Genomic DNA, 18,904 nt, shown 5'->3' with positions numbered 1-18,904 from the left:
TTTATTTAGAGATATATGTGGGTAATAAAAAAGTTCTGAGAGTGTATTTGTAAAATAGTGATAGTTTAGATGGTCTATATAGAATTATTTATTTTACCTAGAAAATACTTGGGACCCTTTGTAATGCCCTTTAAACGGTGTCTTAAGTTGCAAGATTAAAACAATAAACAGTCTTATTAACTCATACACTATACACTTGGTATTCCAATTAAACTGATACCTCTTGGATTTAAACTCGGATTGCTCAGCCTTTTAACTATCTAAGAATTGTCTCATTTATAGTAGACTAAGCCTCCTGTTTCACTTAGGCTGTTCACTTTGTGAAATAAGGGTGGAATAGATAACAATTCTATTTTTTTTAATATTAAAAAAAGAGAGCTAATATTAGTATAATTATTTTAATGTTTAGCTCAATACCAAGAGTAATAATTATATTTGATGTGACATAGTATTGATATTAAAGTATTAAAGAATAATAAAATTGTATTATGGATTGGTTTCTAAATTTAATGACGAAATACCTTGAGTATATGTTAAAATAGTAGTAAATAGTTTTTTTTTAATAATATTTTTTTTATTAAAATTGCGGAAATACTTTGTATATTTGCACTACAAAAAAATAACTATACACTGCAGGGTAATACAGGGTTATAAATTCGCACTATAAAAAAATATCGTCGCACTCTTTATATAAAATAACCATGCATTAGATAAAGAGACATTACAGGGTAAATACCGGGTTATAAGCCCACACTAAAATAACATTGCACTAGAGGATATAAAAATAAACTACGAGGTAATGCGAGGTTATAAGCCTACACTGCAGTGTTTTGCAAGGTTATAAGCTCGCACTTTATGTAAAATAACTATACACTAAAAAAATAGATAGGCACTGCGGGTTAATAAAGTGTCATAAGCTTGCACTCGTGTAATGTGAAGTTATAAGCCCGCACTCTATATAAAATAATTATATACGAGAAGGAATAAATGTGCATTACGGGTTAATACAGTATTATAAGCCCGCACTACAGTGTAATGCGAGATTATAACACACTCTACGTAAAATAACCATACACTAGAAAAAAATAAATAGGCACTGCAGATATATACAGTTTTATAAGCCGGCACTAGAGTGTAATGCGAGGTTATAAGTCCATAAGCACTATAGTGTAATGCGAGGTTATAAGTCCATACTCTATGTAAAATAACCATGCACTATAAGAAATAAATAAGCGTTATAAGTTAATACAAGATTATAAGCCCACACTGTGGTGTAATGCGAGGTTATAAGCTCGCCTTGTGAGAAAAGTGTGCGCGCTTGATATTTTTTATTTTTACTTTTGCAGAATTAACTAGTTCGAAAAAAAAAAAAAAATCTCAACTATAAGTAAGATAACTAATATCTAAAATAAGAGATAGATGAGAGAAAACCTAATTTGTAACTGAGATGACCGATATTTAATAGAAGAGATAATTGAGAGAGAATCTCAACTGTAGCTGAGATGATGTGTAATTAAATATTATCTAATTTAAGAGCAAAATAGTAATTATAAATTATTATTAAATTATTTTTTAAAAATTGTATGAAATAAGATAAAATAATAAATTACAATAGCTTATACTAATATTAGCTCTCTTCTTCTAGTATTAAAAATTAGAATACTTATGCCTATTCCACCCTTATTCTACAAGTGAGCGGAGGGGGCTAAGATAAAATGTTATTTAATTACTACACCAGATTTAAACTTATCTTTGCATAATTAATACATAAATCTCTCTCATCTTCTTTTCTATATGATACTTTTAAAATTTTAGCAATTACTATCTTACCTTTGAAAAAAATATCCCTTCAATCAACTAACATTTCAATTACTCTTTCTTCTTTCTCTCTTCCTCATTTATATATTATATAAAGTATTTTAACTATTTGTCAAACAATCATTCAATTATCACATCAAATATATTATTACATACTAGGTTCATATACAACTAAACATTAAAATAAATTATACTAAAATAAACTTTTTTATCCTAGTATAATAAGATAGAATAACTATACTAGTATTAGACTAATTCCACAAGAAAATGAAGCTTGCATGTCATCAGCTGCTCAGATGTCGGCCCTAAGATTCTGCTAGCAAATCTACAGAGAGATATGCTCTTTCCCACACAAAACAGTGAGTTAGCAACCAGTGTCTACTCTCAGAAACGAATAGCTAACCAAATTGAGGCTTCCACTGCTTCTAAACAAGTAATTAGATTGTGTATGCCCATCAATCAGCCCATGATATCCATGTTTAAACAAATTGCAAACCAACTAAATGAAAGAGAAAAAGAAACATATTTTACCCTTCAAAATACCTATCAATATCCGAAAAAGGGAGCCCATGTCTCATGATAATATCCAGAAATGGCAATGCACTAATTAAGGCATGGCAATGAAAACAATAATATTCCAGTTCTCCTCTACAAGTGTCTAATACTACATAATTGTGGAGAGGAGAGGGAAAAAGGATAAACACAAGAAAGACTAAACTAGTACACACAGTTGTACATATCAAATTTCTTAGGCCAAATCAGTATTCAGATAAATATGTGAATTAATACATTACATAACCACACTACATCTATCTCTGTCTGAATAGATAAGAGTACACTCACTCTGTCACTCAGACATGCAATTTAATAATCATTCCTAGTATTTTCATAACAAAAATGTTACAAAATAATCCAAATTTATTAGGTGGACTATCATATCAAATCATGAAAGCTCAAGACGTTGGACCTATTGTGGAGGCCTTCAAAATCTCGCCTCACCAAATTGGAAGAAAACAACTTCACGCCATATTTCTCAGTAACCCCTTTAACATAAGTTTTTACCCAGAAATTGGTGCAGGCATGCAGCATCAGGCTGGCTTAGTCCTCACGCTTCTTGAAGGCGAAGCTCTTCTAGATCTACTGTAAGATCTAGCCCCATGGTTAGCAAGGAAGTGACCATTCTAGGGATGTCAGTTCTTAATGATTCTGCTACAGCCTGGTCATATATAGAAAAGGACGAAAAGTTTAAGAGGGATTACGGAAGGAATTGAACTTTAAAAGTGATGAGCTCTTAAGCAGTAGTCCCGATGCAAACTAGAGGAAATAACAGAAATATTATTCTTTAGTGTCAAGAATCACAGTTCTACTTTTGTCATTAGACCGATTACATAGACATACTTACCACTGTCAATGTTGATTTTGATATCTATATCTAGAGGTACAAATTTCTTCGAAGCCAAATCTGTTTTGAGCATCCCTAACATATCAAACTTATTCAGGCATGTTAGTAAATTCCGGCGGTCACCATTATTCCAGCAGAAATCACCAGGGTTTATTACAAGCTAAGAAATTATGGATCAGACTTGTTGCAATTAATAACTCATAATTAGAAATTAACAGGAAGAATAGAACCTCGCCTAATAAGCCATGGAAAGACCTAATAACTTAAAGAACTTCATTACTGAACTTCGTTACTAGAAAATCAGAAGATAATATATGACTAACTATAAATAAATTTTCACAAAGTTAATATTATGACCGAACTTTTGGGGATCTAATTTGACATTGTTTTGCAAATAAGTGGCATACCAAGAAGATCAAGTTGTACAGTGTCCTGAATTATGCTGTGGAATTAAAGTGCTCTTACTTCATGTTATATTACTTGTAGCACTAAAATACCCAATCAAAGTTACCTTTCTTTCTTCTTTTTTCTTTCTTTTTACCACCTCCAGTGGCCATTCACTAATAAGCTTCTGAAGCTCATCTTTGACATCTGGTTTCTTCCGGTCAGACAGATTCTGCATCATATATCGGTCGATTTTCACAAAACATGAGAAAACAAAATAAAATGCAAATGGACCTGACCCACCATATTCACTGAATTCTTGTTTTGTCAACAAGAGATGTCGCTTTCTTATTTTATTTTTTGACATAGTAAACAATATATACATATTTCTAAAGCCACAATCAGATTAAAAACACTACAGCCTTAACCCTTGCATTGACAGGAACACCCAGGAGTTATTAGAACCTAAATGAAGACTGAAAAAAATTTACCTAGAAAATCTAGTAAAATTTGGCGTTACAAAAATTGAAATACAAAAAGACTAGTAGTATTCTAGGGTCAATCAGGGCTTAAGGAAAAACAAAACAAAATATGAGAAGCTTCCTTAGTTCTCCGAGGATCAAATCCCAAAGCTAAGCAATACATAGACATGGTTATATGACTTTACGCTCAATATGTATGCTGTAATTCGTTGGATATAAAGATAATCAAGCATATGAATTTCAGTATCACCAACAAGCATTTCACATATTAAAATAGGGTAAAATGATTCAACCTGGTAGAGAAGTTGAATGGTCGCAGCAGCATTCTCCGGGTTACGTTCTAGAAGAAATCCCTACAACAATTAAACAGAAGTTAATTGAAGCTTATATAGCCTTATGAACTAATCGCTAATAATTTCTAAATTGATATGTGAAATTATATTGTTGCTCTTCACATAGGATGATGACACACTGTTGAGCAGATGGACTTTGATAGAGCATAGCATGAAGTCTGCAAAAGCTGCAGAAATGTCTAATCTTAAAATAAACATTCAAACTATGTGATGTGACAGACATTGAGGAGAACCTACATTCTAAATGGCAAAAGATCTGGAAGAAATCAAGCTAATGTGTGGTAAACTCCCGAAATGAAGAGGAAATAATCACAACGTTACTCGAAAATGAACATGGAATATGAGCAAAAACAGGCATTGCTACTTTATTCACTTACCCAATATACCATATCCTGTGCATGAGAACTGTATAAAGAAAAGAAGTGACAACAAAGGAAGCAAAGGGAATACTTGCAATAAATGATGAGGCCATATACTGGCACGTGAAAATATGAAATGGCAAGGATTGTGCAACTTTTCCTTGTGCAGAACACTTTGTCTCAACCATAATTGATCAAAATGCAGTCTACTTCTATTAACCCGTGGCAGCAGTGACTATATTCATAGAAGAATGACATTACTAGCAGAGTATCTCAAGTCAAGGCAAGTTGTCAGGTGCCTGATATGTCATAATTATCAGTCATATGCAAGTTTTTCTAGAGCCCATAACATTGACTAGTTAGGTTTTCCTAAGAGAAATTCAGAGTAACATTTATGAATCTACATTAGTCATAAGAAATTAATTTAAAACGACAGAAAGGACAAATCCAAAGATCCTTATTATGTTATTGCAATAATAGGTCAGATAGTTGAAACACAATGGGCGGTGGTTATAACATCACAAAATTGAGGAACATCACGAGAAGAACATCAACCTCTGGGATAACATCACTATTGGAAAAGTACATTAATAATCCAACTAGCTCAGCATTATGAGACCTCATTTGGGCAAGAATATGCATGGAATTGATACCCCTTAACTTCCACATCTTAACTTATACGGCACACCATTAACCTTAACAAGTTAATCTGGAAAATTACCAGAATATCTGCCCAATCACCTTACTGTATGTGATTTGGACACAGGAAATCATGGATAACCATGTCTAATGAATTTCTGATCCCCAGTCTTTGAACAGAGAGCAATTAAAAAAGTAAATGCTTTCTGTAATTACCACTTTGAATATATAGCTCGAAATAAAATTTAATCATGAAAGCATTTTTAAGTTACCAGTGTGAAAAGTGATCACAAATGTGCTCAAGATGTGATGTGGACATAGTAGAACTATACCAAGCATTCTTGAGACATAGGATTGCCGAGTATGCAAAAGAACACTGACCCTCATAAAGACAGTGTTTAAGTAGACATTCAAAGAGAAAGGGTTCATCATTTGTTGGTAATCTCACATGATTTTACCAAGAAACAAGATGTAATATCTAGAATCTCGGTAGTAATGTGTGGATACTGTTTAGAATGATTACCTTAGCACATGCAAATCCAGTTCTGAGTGTATGCAATTTTACAGACTTCGATCTTATCACATCAATCTGCCATATAGATTGAGAATCTCCTGTATCACAACAGCAAAAGATAATTTATGTCTGCAAACTATATTTTCTGAAGTTTGCCTTTTATGATTAGGAATTCCTAACTGAGGGACATCAGAACTAATAGATGTAAGTATCTGTTCCCTGAAAACAAGTTATATATACCTAATATTTTATCTGTTAATTTATTGACATCAGCAATCCTTAAATTTTTCCTATTACATTCCAACACATGTTTTTCCCTTCAAATATACTAAAGTGCGTAAATATTAGTTTCTCTGTATTGCTCCTTTATTCAATTAGTTTCCAGCATGATCTACTTGAGGGGTGAGGTTTACAATTCACAGTTTACACAAGAAAAGTTAAAGGATAAAAGAAATTAAACTTCAAGCAAGAATCAGAGGGCAAATAAGAATGAGGTTTCCAGATGTGACCACATCGGGAAGTTTTAAGCTGACTATATTTAGACAACTAAAGAACAATCACCAAAGCTTTAAAATTAAGCCGTAGTATGTGAGAATATAATGGGCCTGGCCTCAAAATGTTCTCTATAAAGATCGATAGTAAAAACCAATAATCTGGTTCATGACAGAATTGTGAACTTTTTGAATCACTTGATGGCAACCTGCAGGAATTGCATAAAATCATGTAGCGCACATCAAGAAAAATTGGTGACTTTGCTTCTTTCTTATATGCAAATAAGTAACACGGCTAATGAATTGGAAATAATATCATGAAAGAGAAAGAACCAGGTAGAAATTTTCAATTGTAACCATACTTTCTCTAAGTATTGGTGATTTTGTTGATATTTGGATTGGAAGACTTGAGGGTACGTGGATCGGTAGAAGCCCTTCAGGAAACTTTGCTTTAGATGATTTGTCTTGGTTTACAAATGAGAGAAGCCTTACCTTTATAGGCCCTCAAATAGCAAATCCACTACCCAATTAACTTGACAATTACTCGTGAGTCTCTTTTACAAAGAAATCTTTATGTTGCCTTTCATCCTTATGTTTCTCATGTATTTAATAGATAAGTTAGAGAAGTTTCTCTTGATGTGAGAGTTAAAGTGCACTTATTTCTAACAAATCTCGCACTCACTATGCAATAGACATTGTTGAGTACTAGGAAATGTCATTTTCTTCCAGCTAAGGAATTAACTGTTTTTACCCATTTTTGCAGCAAACTCCATCCAAATGTCAAATGCAGTCCGGTGAAGTTTCACGCCAGCCTTTATAAACCTTCTTGCATATTTTGAGAGCAAATCCCATCTATCAGAGCTGCAACATATGCTGTAGAAGGCAGCATAGTATATGATTGCAATAAGAAAACCGATAATAATCTAGAAAGTATGAAATAACTATGAAAATAGGAAAAAAGAAGGTAACATATTACCTATTACATTATGAAATCTAGTCTACAATATGAAAAGGTTTTGGAAATGATTGCTATTAACATATACTGCCATTCAGACAAAACAAGTGAATATTCTTGTGGAGGGATTCACCTATATGAGTAAGGCATTTTTAACCAATGAATCTACTTATATCGAAATTATATCATTCTTTCTCAAAACCATTTTGAGTAGCATCATGCTTCCTTTATGAGTACCTCAACTAGGGACTGGAGGCACAGGACATGCACTACCCTTCTCCATTTACCATTATGACAATAAAAGTAAGAAAAAAGAACAATGGTACTGATCAAACAAAGGGAGGGTCCACAAACAAAATAACAATCGTCCTTTTATCACTTGCCCTCTAAACAATATAGACATGCCATTAGCCATTATCACTAGGATGTTAGATAACATGTTGTCTCATTAGCAGCTTGAGTTCCACTGCTTTCTAGCTCGGCTTGAGCTTGCTTGTCTACTAAATGATCTCGAGCTCTGACTTTGAGCTTGCTTAATAAAGAAGTCAACCTCAAGATTATCTCATCAGCTTATCAATACATATGAATTTGTTAACCCAATAAAATGTCAGTTAGAAGGAAAAACTTCAAAATTTGGCTGTCTGCCTATATTGTACAAAAGCCGAAAAGCAGTTAGAATGTATACCTAGCATAGCAAGGACATTAATCCTGTAGCCTGTAGTAGATATGAGGTTAAATAGAATAAAGTTCACAAGCCAGTCAGAATAAAAAAAAATTCTAGTGATGGAGCGCTACTAACTAAGAAGCCACTCCCAACATCATCCAATTGGCTCCTAGAATTGCATTCGACAGAGTAGAGTAATAATTAAGGATAACTCAAAAGAACAAGGACATAGATTGATGGAATGAAGGAAGGAGGGAGAAGGCAGCTCAAAGCAAATTCAAAAGGACTTGTGAACGTTAATCAACTCAAAACTCAAATCAAAAAGCAACTTATTTTGTTAGAATAAGCAACACTATGATTTTATAAAGAAAAAGAGCTATACTAAAAAGATTTGATATATCAGGTTTCATATTCCTGTAGCTTGATAGGACACCAAGTTCATGGTAGTATTAACAAATCCTAATTCCTAAGCTGAGTTTTTAAGTTTCTTCCTTTATGATGAAATCTCAGACTATATACAAATATAATCTCAAAGTATCTCACATGAAAGCTAAGATTAATAATTGATATGATAAAATTAAATTACCCAAAGACTATGTCAGCTGTACCCGGTTGCAGTGGCAAGAAATTCTTCTGAAGAACTTGCATAATCCTTCCCATAAGTTTAGTGTCATTGTGCTCTTTTGCATATAACTGCATGAGACAATTAGTCACAACTTAACAAGAAAATGCCAGACCAACCAATATCATTAAGTACCAGTAAATAATGAGCAGAACCGATGGTTGGAGTTAATCCATAGACATTATGCTTCCATAAAGCCTTCATCCCTGTACATATGAAGTAAAAGCTACATTAAGGAAAAAGTCCTAACAATATAATAGGTTAAAATAGATAACAAGAGCTCTCACAATTACCATTATTAATCTAATCCTCTCTATGTGAGCTATTTCAAAAAGAATAAGCAAAATTCATGATCTAATTAAGGCTTGTCGAGCCTTTTTACTATCGAAAATGTGTCCCCCCAAAAGGACCACCCTCATAGATGCTCTTTCATGTGGAGAAGCATCATCAGATCCTCCGAGGCTTTTTTCACTGGGGTCATTTTCTATCCGGCTGAAGGGAACTGGACCAAGTTCTGGATGGACGAGTGGGAAGGTGACTTCCCTCTTTCGACCATGTTCCCAAGGGCATTCGCTGTATCTTCCTAATAGGGCATCTATTTCCGGACAAAAGGTCTTTTCGCTGGCCCAGAAGAGTAGATCAAGTGACTTCCTCAAATTCTGGCTCTTGAAGGTCTTCTAGCGGTGCTTCCTTCTCCCACTAGGCTTCAGCTCAATCCTATGGAGGTTCGGTACTACCAATGCTTTCTTTTTCAAGTCCTTCTACAAAATCCTAAACTTTGGATGCACCCTGTTCCCTGGTCCTAATCCTTTGGTGAGCCTTGCCCCATGACAAGGTTAGGATCTTTCTTTGGTTGGCAACCATGCCAAGGATCTCCTCGCCATCAAGAGAATACTTGAGCCCCTTGTTTGCCCCATGTGCAACAGGGATCTCAAATCGATTGGCCACATTAATTCCAATTGCTCCTACAGATCGAAGTTCTGGGCCTCAACCCTCTCCAAGCTAGGGACCTCAGTAAAACTGGACTCACTCGTTTCCTATTGGATGGACTGGTGAAAACTAGTTATCCCTCGTTGGTTTAGGATGGCCGTAAATTTGCTTTGGTGGTTAATTTGGAAGGAGAGGAATTGAAGGATTTTTAAGTCTGAGCCGCGCATTCCTTCTCTGGCAGAAATGGAGCTCTCGCTTTTCCTCAGCCTCTCCTGTTGACTTCGACTCCTCCCTGTTCTCTCTGTAAGTATTAGGGTTTTTGCCCAGATTTTCCTCCTTTCCTTTTAATAAATCTAACTGGGCTAAGCTCACTTATTCTCAAATTCATGATCTAATTATACGTGCTGCAAACTTTATATCCATTTAAGCCAAGATTGCAAAGATGTTATGGTTATGCGAAAATGGTGGATTGAATAAGCAGAATGGAAGAAGAAGAGTTTTATCTCCAAAAGCTGCATCCTAACTAAGAAACCCAACAACAGGATTAAAGGCATACCAGATCTCTTATCAGAAAAAAAGTACATCCCAACAAAGATGCACAATAACAAGAATGAAAGCACACTTTCTTATCATCAGTTCTTTAACTTCTCTAACTTCTCATTTTATCAAGTTATCAAGAATCAAAATTTAGACTACAAAAAATTACAAGTAACGCGACTTACCGTAGTCAAGGGCACCTACACGTGCACAAGCCTCAGAAACTCTCATACAAAGATGACAATTAAAATTTGCATGTATCCGAAGATTTGATAGTCTCTGCATCCAAAAATTTCTTATGGTAATTATAAGTCCATTAATATGCAAACAGAATATTTCTACCTACAAATTTGCATGAGCTTTACAATGAAAATGCCATAATTCTCGAACACTTTCAAATCTAGCAAGCCACAGACAAAAACAAGTTAATGATCCAAAAGCACAAGGAATTATGTTACTCATCAGCATTTATCTAGGAAGTATGGATACCTCTATATTGAGCCATATCATATCTATCGGAGACCATATCAGATATGACACTCGTTGGACACTTACAAGATATGTGTTGAATACTTCCTTTACATATCCAATGTTTCAGAATAAAATTAGAAAGACAGATATTCTTGGATACTTATAGGATAGTTGGATACTATTGAGAATACAAAGCTAAATCAAATTGGAGATCCCCTATTATGCAGGGAAGGAACTAATACAATAAAAGTAGACTGTAAATATAATTTTATTCTGGGTGACTTATGAACTTAAAGAAGACCATATTAGGATTTCAAGCCACATACAATTCATGATTTAGCAAGTAACAATTTGTTATAAATGGTAGCTTTGTCGATGAATAAATTGGAAATGTGCTTGGCATATACTATCACATGTCATAATTCAATGTTATACAAGCATACAAGAGTATATTCTTTTTGCAGAGCATATGTGTGTATGTGTATGACATATCATTTGAGTATCTTATTCTTGTTTTCAAGATTTTTCCATATCAATGTACCTGTATCGTGTTGCATCCATATATTTGTATCTCTATGCTTTATTGAACTCAAATAATTCTGACCATGCTAATTTCTATTACAATTGGCATTTTAAATACAATGTATTTTCTGCATACATGGTATTACCCAAGGTTTTGAAACTCGGTATAGGGATCGGCCGTTAGAAAAAAAATAAGTATCGGCTGTATCGATCGTATCGACCGTATCGGTTGTATCGGCCGTATTGACTGTATCGGCCGTTCGTATTGGATCGGACTATTTTTAATTACGTAAAATTCTAAATATTATTTAAAATACAGAAATATTAATAAAAATTTATTAAAAAAATAACAGAAAAATAAAAAATAAAAAATAGTAACATATGAACTTTAAAAACTAAGAAAAATGTCACTTAAAACTATAATGAATTTCGACTTGAATTAGATAAATTTTTATACTCGTAAATTATTACTGCAGAACAACTCTAAAGAGAGATATTTCTTCTCTGTTGTTCTATGACAATAAAGAAAAGAGGAATTAAAAAGTTGGTGAGAAAAAAGAAAACAAATAAAAATAAAAAACTCATCCGAGTTCACCAAAGTGTGGATTAGCCAAAGGGGCTCATCGGCATGGCCACTAAATGAACTCAATGAAGTGTGATAGTGAGAGGAGAGTATGTGTGAGAGATAGAGAGTAAAAACTGAAAATTTAAAAAGAAAGCAATTGATGACATCAATTATTAATGTCCCCTGGGTTAGATACATTTTAGATTCTACCTGAATCTTAAAAAAAATTATTTTCAGCCAATATTATTGTTTTCAGCCGATACGGCCAAAATTGGCCGATACTGGCCGAAGCCGACCAACTATCATGAAGTTGAAATACTACTGTCTTTTAAAAAAGATATATCTCATGTGAGATGTGAGTGTTGTCACTCTTTGCTCAATCTGGGGAACTTGTGACATACATATATATAAAAAAAAAAACATGATATCAAGTCTTAAGTAAGAGATCAAGAGTTTGTGCAAAGAAGAATGGTTATACTTATAAAGAAGATGGAACTAACAAATGTTCTTAGTTTCTGCAGTATTTGAAATAGAAGCTTTATGTCCTCCCGATTGGAACAGTTACTAACGAGTGACCACAACCAAGCATTTGGAGGCATGGTTCGGGCTTCAACTGATTTTAACATTTTTTGGTATAGCTCCTGTACAACTTCTGCATGATAATAAGAAAGGCATTAGCATTGTAACTGAAAACAATCACAGGATAAACCAAAAGGAGATACATCTCTGCAACAACCAAATATGTAGCAAATCAGCTGAAAATGTAAACCAGCTGGTGAAAGGATGCACTATTGATAATTAGTCACCAAAAGAATAAGTTAACAATTAAGCTAAAAGTACTGAAATTGACTTCAAGGTAAAAACAGAGTAAAAGTAAACCAAATTAAAGATATTTCTTTTGATAGTCAAAAATTTCATATAGATAATTAGTTTATTATCAAGTGGTATGATCATAAGGATGACCTAAAAACTTCCCTAACAATAGAAAGAGCTGTCTAAAACACTGGTAAATAAACACTACTGTGCAACTGCGGGAAGGCCCACAGTTAGAGGTGAAAACGGATTGGATAATGCTCAACGCATATCTGAATCTATATTTTTGGTTCAGATACGGGTTTGAATACGAATATTGAACAAATAGCAAAATTTAAAATCATATTCTAACTAAATGGATACGAATAATTTTCGAATACAGATCGGATAATTTTTTAATAGAGAATCAGATCTTAAACAGATGCAGATTGAATTTTAAAAGAATTATGACATTTCTTTTGGAGACAATTAACACAAAATATTAAGAGTTAAAAAAAATTATTGCATGTCAAATATATATAAAGTTAGCAAAATCAATTTCTACAAATTATATATAATACATTATTAGTAACAAAATCAACACTCACCATTTAAATAAGCAAACTAAAAATTGTAAATCATTCAAAAAAAATATGCGAGTAAGCGGATATCCGAGGAAAATTATATTCGACATGTATTCGTATCCAAATCTATATTTAATTTTTTTTCAAAAATTCTACTTGTATTTGCATCCGTATCCAAGTTGGTAGGAATTTTTACCTAAATCCGATCTGAATCGAATTAGATAGCCGATCGGTCAGAGTTAATCTCACCCGATTTCACCTCTATTCTCACTAGTGATATACGGTGACAGTCTGACAAAATAGCAAACAAACCATTGCACGTCAATAGTCATATTTGCATGAAGAATTCTACTATGCAAAAATTGGTGAGGTCAAATTCAGGGCTTCAAACATTAGTTATAGTTCAAGTCCAAATCATGCGTAGAAGTTGCATATATGAAAGTTAGCATATAGAGACATTTTGAGAAAAATTGTAGATAATATAGTTCCAAGTTTCGGTCGATCCCGAGTAGGATTGACTGAAACCAATCTACGACTAGTTTCGGATAGGTATCAGCCGACTATTTTTTTCATTTCTTTTCTCATTTCTCTCTCTAGCCTTTCCTTTTCTATTTCTTTCTCTCTTTCTTTATCTGCATGTCTCTCTTTTAATCTGCTGCAATAACAGAGAGTAAGATAGAGAGACGAGTAGAGAGTGGGGGAGAGGGAGGAAGAGATTGAAGGGGAGTAAGAGAGAGAGAGAGGGAAAGAGAAAGGAGAAAGAGAAAAAATATAAAAAATGAGAGAAAAAAATTAACTTGTGGCAATAAAAGAGAGAGGAAGAGAGAGAAAGAGGAGAGAGAAGAAACGAAAAAAATAAAACCAAAAAAAATAAATTTTGCCCTGCATAAGAGAGAGAGGGGGAGAGACAAAGAGAAGGGAGATAGAAGAAAGGTAAAAGAATTAGAATTTCTTTTTTGCCTTGGCAATAATAGAGTGAGGGAAGAAAAAAGAAAAGAGGGTAAGAAAAGACGGCGAAATCAAACAACACCTATTTGTGAGTTGAGGAAGAGGAAGGGGTTTAGGAAAATGAGCAATTTGGTTTCCATAAGTTGGGAGTGTTGGCAACTGGCTAGTGTGATTGACCAGCTAGCCTAAGCACTAGGCTAGTGTGATTGATGGCAGCTGGCCTAAGCACTAGGTTAGGGTGATTGATTGCAGTTGGCCTAAGCACTAGCTTTATACTAGTGCACCTATTTCTAGGAGAAAACACCCTCATTTTTTTCTCTAATTATTGAGCTTGCCAAAGAGTAGGCTGCAAATTTCTCTATCTAAGTGCTGAATAGTGTGAATTTAATAGTATAATTTAATCTGATTAATATTAATTAGTCTAATAAATTTACATATAGAATATATTATATCATATCTAAGTATATTTAATTGTTTTACATAAAGAATGCTAGATCGTCCGCAACCTGCGGCCGACTTTCAAAACATTGTTTAAAATTAAAAAAGTCAAACGAAAATAAACATAAATGGCACCTCATCAAATTTCCAAAAAATTTAATAAATATTAGGTGATTTTCTAGAACTGCTTCCGAAAAGATAATAGTAATTAAATCAGGAGTCCAAACTTTAGTTCAATAACTTTAATCCAAAATGGCTTTGAAGTGCACAATCACCATCCTTCTTGGTATGCAAAGCATAGTAACATACTTTGAATTTACAAGACAAAAACTACAGACCTAAATCAGCTAGTCCTTGGCAGTATATGCACCTTTCGATGCAAAGCCTGTGCAAGGAACTGTTGATTGTTGCACATGCTCATCTACTAATGACTTGACATAGGCTAACTTCATATTGCATTTTGATTCATAACTAACTTCACATATACAATGCAAATGAAAAAAATGAAGGATATGTCGGATACAATCATACAACTCTATATGTCCAATAAGTTGATACTACTTTATAGCAGGAGCATTATCAAGTTATTGAGGATACCAATAGAAAGAAAAGCGACATCAACTGCAACATAGAAGATTCATAATAAGAAATTAACCTGTAGGATCACTGGTCTCATTACTCGCCACTGAAGAGAAGGAAGCCCCAATCACTGGAGAATTTATAGGATAACTTCTCTGTTGCCAAAATGCAATGGTTGGAAGAAGCAATTTAGCATGAGTAGCGCCTAGAATACATAAATACATTGTTAATGAAATGCAACCAAGAGAAAGTACTTGACTGGAGGCTAACATAATCAACCTTTTAGGTTTCAAAATTTCCTGTTATCACCATTTTAAATTAGCAGCCACAACTCATGCATGTGTTTTATTACAATATCAGGTGAAATAAAAGTTACTTAGGTTTCATTATCTGATGATATCAAATAAAAGGAGATCAAAAAAATGAAGATAAAAAAAAGGTTACATATGATGGATAAGAAAGGCAAGTACCCAAACAGAAAATATTAGCAATCAAGTGGCAAAATTTTCTGCTCGGTCTCTTTTACCTACCTTCATTTACCTCAAGCAACGATACAATTCATTGAACTTCTACTCATTAGTTAGACGTCACTAGTATATCAGTTCAAGTAAAACAAGTTTTCTCGTTCTAACCAACAGTAGTTTTGCCTGTGGTTTGTTTTTCAAAACTGCCTGGCAAAGAGAAAGATTAAGGTGAACTATCTAACAGATGCAAGTAAGGTAAAGAATTTCTATAAATTCCACTATCATCCCAAAATCCTACCGTTGAACTTGAATCAATATTGTAAGAGGATTAGATGCATGATCAGAACTTTCCACATAAAACACTATAAATAGACCATTTGAGAAAATTTATTGTACCCAAGAGAACAAAAGGACAGTAATAGAAAGTAAAATGACCACTCAATGTTCAGAGAGAGAGAGAGAGAAACAGAAGGGTTTTGGCAGCCATAAATCACCAAACAGTTTTAGATCATGTAATCAGGGTGTACTCCCTAATATTCTCACTGCACCTCGAATTATTTCAGCACATGTCAGGAAGAATAGTAACTTGGTATATCAGAAAAGGAAGTTACTTTCCAATACTACACTCATAACTCATATAAAACTCGTCCCCGTAACAACTTATACACAAGAAATGGAAAAACGAAATGGGCCACAATTATTAGCAACAAAATCCCAACTTTGCAAAGAAACCAAGTAGATGGATTCAAGAAAAGGTTCAAAAAAGGACAGGAGAAGAGATTTACCGAGGGAATGGGGAGGCTGAGAGGAGAAACTCCTGGGCCGAGGACACTGCCCAGAGACGGGAAGGACGTGGAGGCTCTTCTCGATGTTGCCCGAGGAGACGGCGAAGTGGGGGCGGAGGAGAAGGTTGGAGAGTCGCGTAAGAGTCACTGGAAAGCGGCGCGCGTTCGAGAAGGCCTTCATCATTTGGCGGCGGTCGGCGGCGGAGGAAGATGAGATCGGCCGCGAGGGTGAGGAGGAAAGAGGAGAGAGAAGACGAATAGGAGAGGGAGGAGGGAGGTGAGTAGTGAGCGAGGGACGAGGGTTTTAGTTTGCGGGCCGAGGTGGGGTTTTGGTCTATCGGTCGAGTCAAAAGAGACCGCGACACCAAAGCCTGTCCGTACATATCCAAACCAACAAAGATCGAGTCAAAATCTGGCCCAAGCCTGCTTTTGGGCTCGGCCCGATTCGATCGGAAATTCTATTGAACTGGCTCAAATTGAGGGGTTCCAAAACCCGGTCCAACCCAACCTCGTAGCTCTCGACCCATCCATTAGAGCTCGAGTTGATCTCATATGTAATGGCCCCTTACCCTACGCCCACGGCCCACTTAGGACTTTAAGATTTGAATTTCTAAAGATTTATGTAGATGGAAAATGGCAACGTATGGAAAGGAACAAAGTATTACGATATCTTCTGATATTTATTATTAGTTAATTTGATGAGTATTCTTATGCTTACAAACACTTCACAAATATTCTACAAATACTCTAGTTTATCTCTCCATTTTATAACCATCACTATTAATAGTTGTAATGATGCCACGTCGTCTATTTTTAGAATATTTGTAATCATAATATTTATTCTAATTTGGACTCTTGATTTATATGCTTTTATAGAGTTTTTGATCAAATTAGTTCTCCTTATAACTTTATTTATCAAGATAGATTGCACTCTAAATTTAATAGCAAAATATATTTATTTTTTCTAGCTTAGCATCTACGTCATCAACCTAATAATAAAATGTTGAACTCGTCGTAACTTTTCTTTTTATGAAAACATCTATTAATTCAACTTCTCTATTTTTTTTTATTAATGATCTAGTCAGCATTTTATATGTGGCCCACCAACGCAACATCTAAGTTAGAAATTAATAAGTTAGATGTAAGTATTGTTGGGGTCAAACTCTTACACCCTATCTAAACCTAAATACCGATTTATGCCGAAATATATTTGAATCATAAATAACTTAAATAAAAAACTTTACCTAAATTCATAGAAGTTCCATGAATCAATCCAATCTTTTGAGAAATCACCAACCGTCCTCGTAAGCATAGGACTCGTCTCTAATGGCAAAAGACTAATTTTATCAAAACACTAGAATAGATATTCCAAGACTTCGAGATATTGCTCTTGAGAAATTATCTCCAGATTTTCTTATGGATCTCTCTTTTCTCTCTTAGATGGTGTAAAAGAAAAAAAAGTAATAAATCTTGTATATATATGAATAACCTTTTAGATTCTATCTTTATATTATCTTGTGCTTCGAGGACCAATCCATTCAAATATTAGTCTCTTAAAATTCTAGAAGTTGACTAAGTTGACTCCTCTTATTTGCAAATCTCATAATCAATATATCAATGATTATATTTTTGCCCAAATAGGTTTATACATATATGAACCGTACCCTAATAAATACATAGAATGCCAAATAATTCTTAATCCAAATTGATCACTTTAGTAAGATAATCATATATGACAGTATGCAATTCATAATTATATTATATATTTGCCCGATGTTGGATACTATGATCCAACAATCTCCCATTTAGGCAATATGTTAGACCTTTTAATTATGCAATGCTTAGACCTTATGCGTGCACAAACTTCTTTGTCAACTTTATGTATTTATAAACCAATTATGTCCATCAATTATATTAACAAAGAACCAAAGTAGCTTTTATTATATTTATTCGTAACTCAACTGACAATGATCACATTACTGATATAAATGAATGACATGATTCATGATGTGGATGTGTAGCATAGAAATTTTACAAAAGTATAATGATGATTAATATATTTTTGTGTAAGGAGGAGTGTATTAGTCCTTTGGGCATGATTGTGAAATCGAATATAGAGTGTAGGGCGTGCATAATGGTCTAATATAATTATGATATTTAAAGATGACATTGATGATTAAGATATTAAGAAATGTATTAATTTTATTATATTTATATATATGTGTGTTTATCAAATAGTTATCGTGCATTATATGTTGTTACATTGAAAATTGTCTACACTCGATCATAATTGACATGTATCATATGTTATAATATTTAGTAATATTATATTTTAAATACACACACACATATATATATATATATGCTCATTCATACATTATCCCGTATATATTTTACTTTCTGTTTGACATCCTTAATTTAGAGTAAGATTTATTTACTAAATTTTTTTAGCTTATGCCTTCCCTTATTTTTATAATTTTTAAATATATGGTACATGATAACAAAAAGAAGTACCATGAATCAATATTGCATAGCAAGGATGATATAAGTTAGAAGTTAAATGATAAAGATGGCAGTGATATAGAGATAAATTTGTATTAAAATTA

General features: G+C 33.8%; 1 protein-coding gene across 1 annotated transcript; it reads right to left on the bottom strand.

Annotated features, from left to right (window-relative positions):
* Window positions 1–2,562: 2,562 nt before the first annotated feature.
* LOC140791279 (uncharacterized) lies at window positions 2,563–16,621 on the bottom strand. The gene is made up of 11 exons (XM_073141764.1): window positions 16,299–16,621; window positions 15,126–15,254; window positions 12,209–12,360; window positions 10,336–10,429; window positions 8,819–8,889; window positions 8,648–8,754; window positions 7,194–7,315; window positions 5,961–6,049; window positions 4,380–4,439; window positions 3,732–3,836; window positions 2,563–3,034 (listed from the first exon to the last, which is right to left on the bottom strand). Exons 1-11 carry the CDS (start codon window positions 16,480–16,482, stop codon window positions 2,924–2,926), a joined length of 1,224 nt encoding a protein of 407 aa, XP_072997865.1. The 5' UTR covers window positions 16,483–16,621; the 3' UTR covers window positions 2,563–2,923.
* Between the last annotated feature and the right edge of the window lie 2,283 nt (window positions 16,622–18,904).

This window comes from Typha latifolia, chromosome 6 (genome assembly GCF_019914945.1).
Source record: "Typha latifolia isolate L0001 chromosome 6, TyphaL0001v2, whole genome shotgun sequence".
NCBI classification, from domain to species: Eukaryota; Viridiplantae; Streptophyta; class Magnoliopsida; order Poales; family Typhaceae; genus Typha; species Typha latifolia.
The sequence above is the reverse complement of the archived record's forward strand: the minus strand, read 5'-3'. Positions and strand labels throughout refer to the sequence as shown.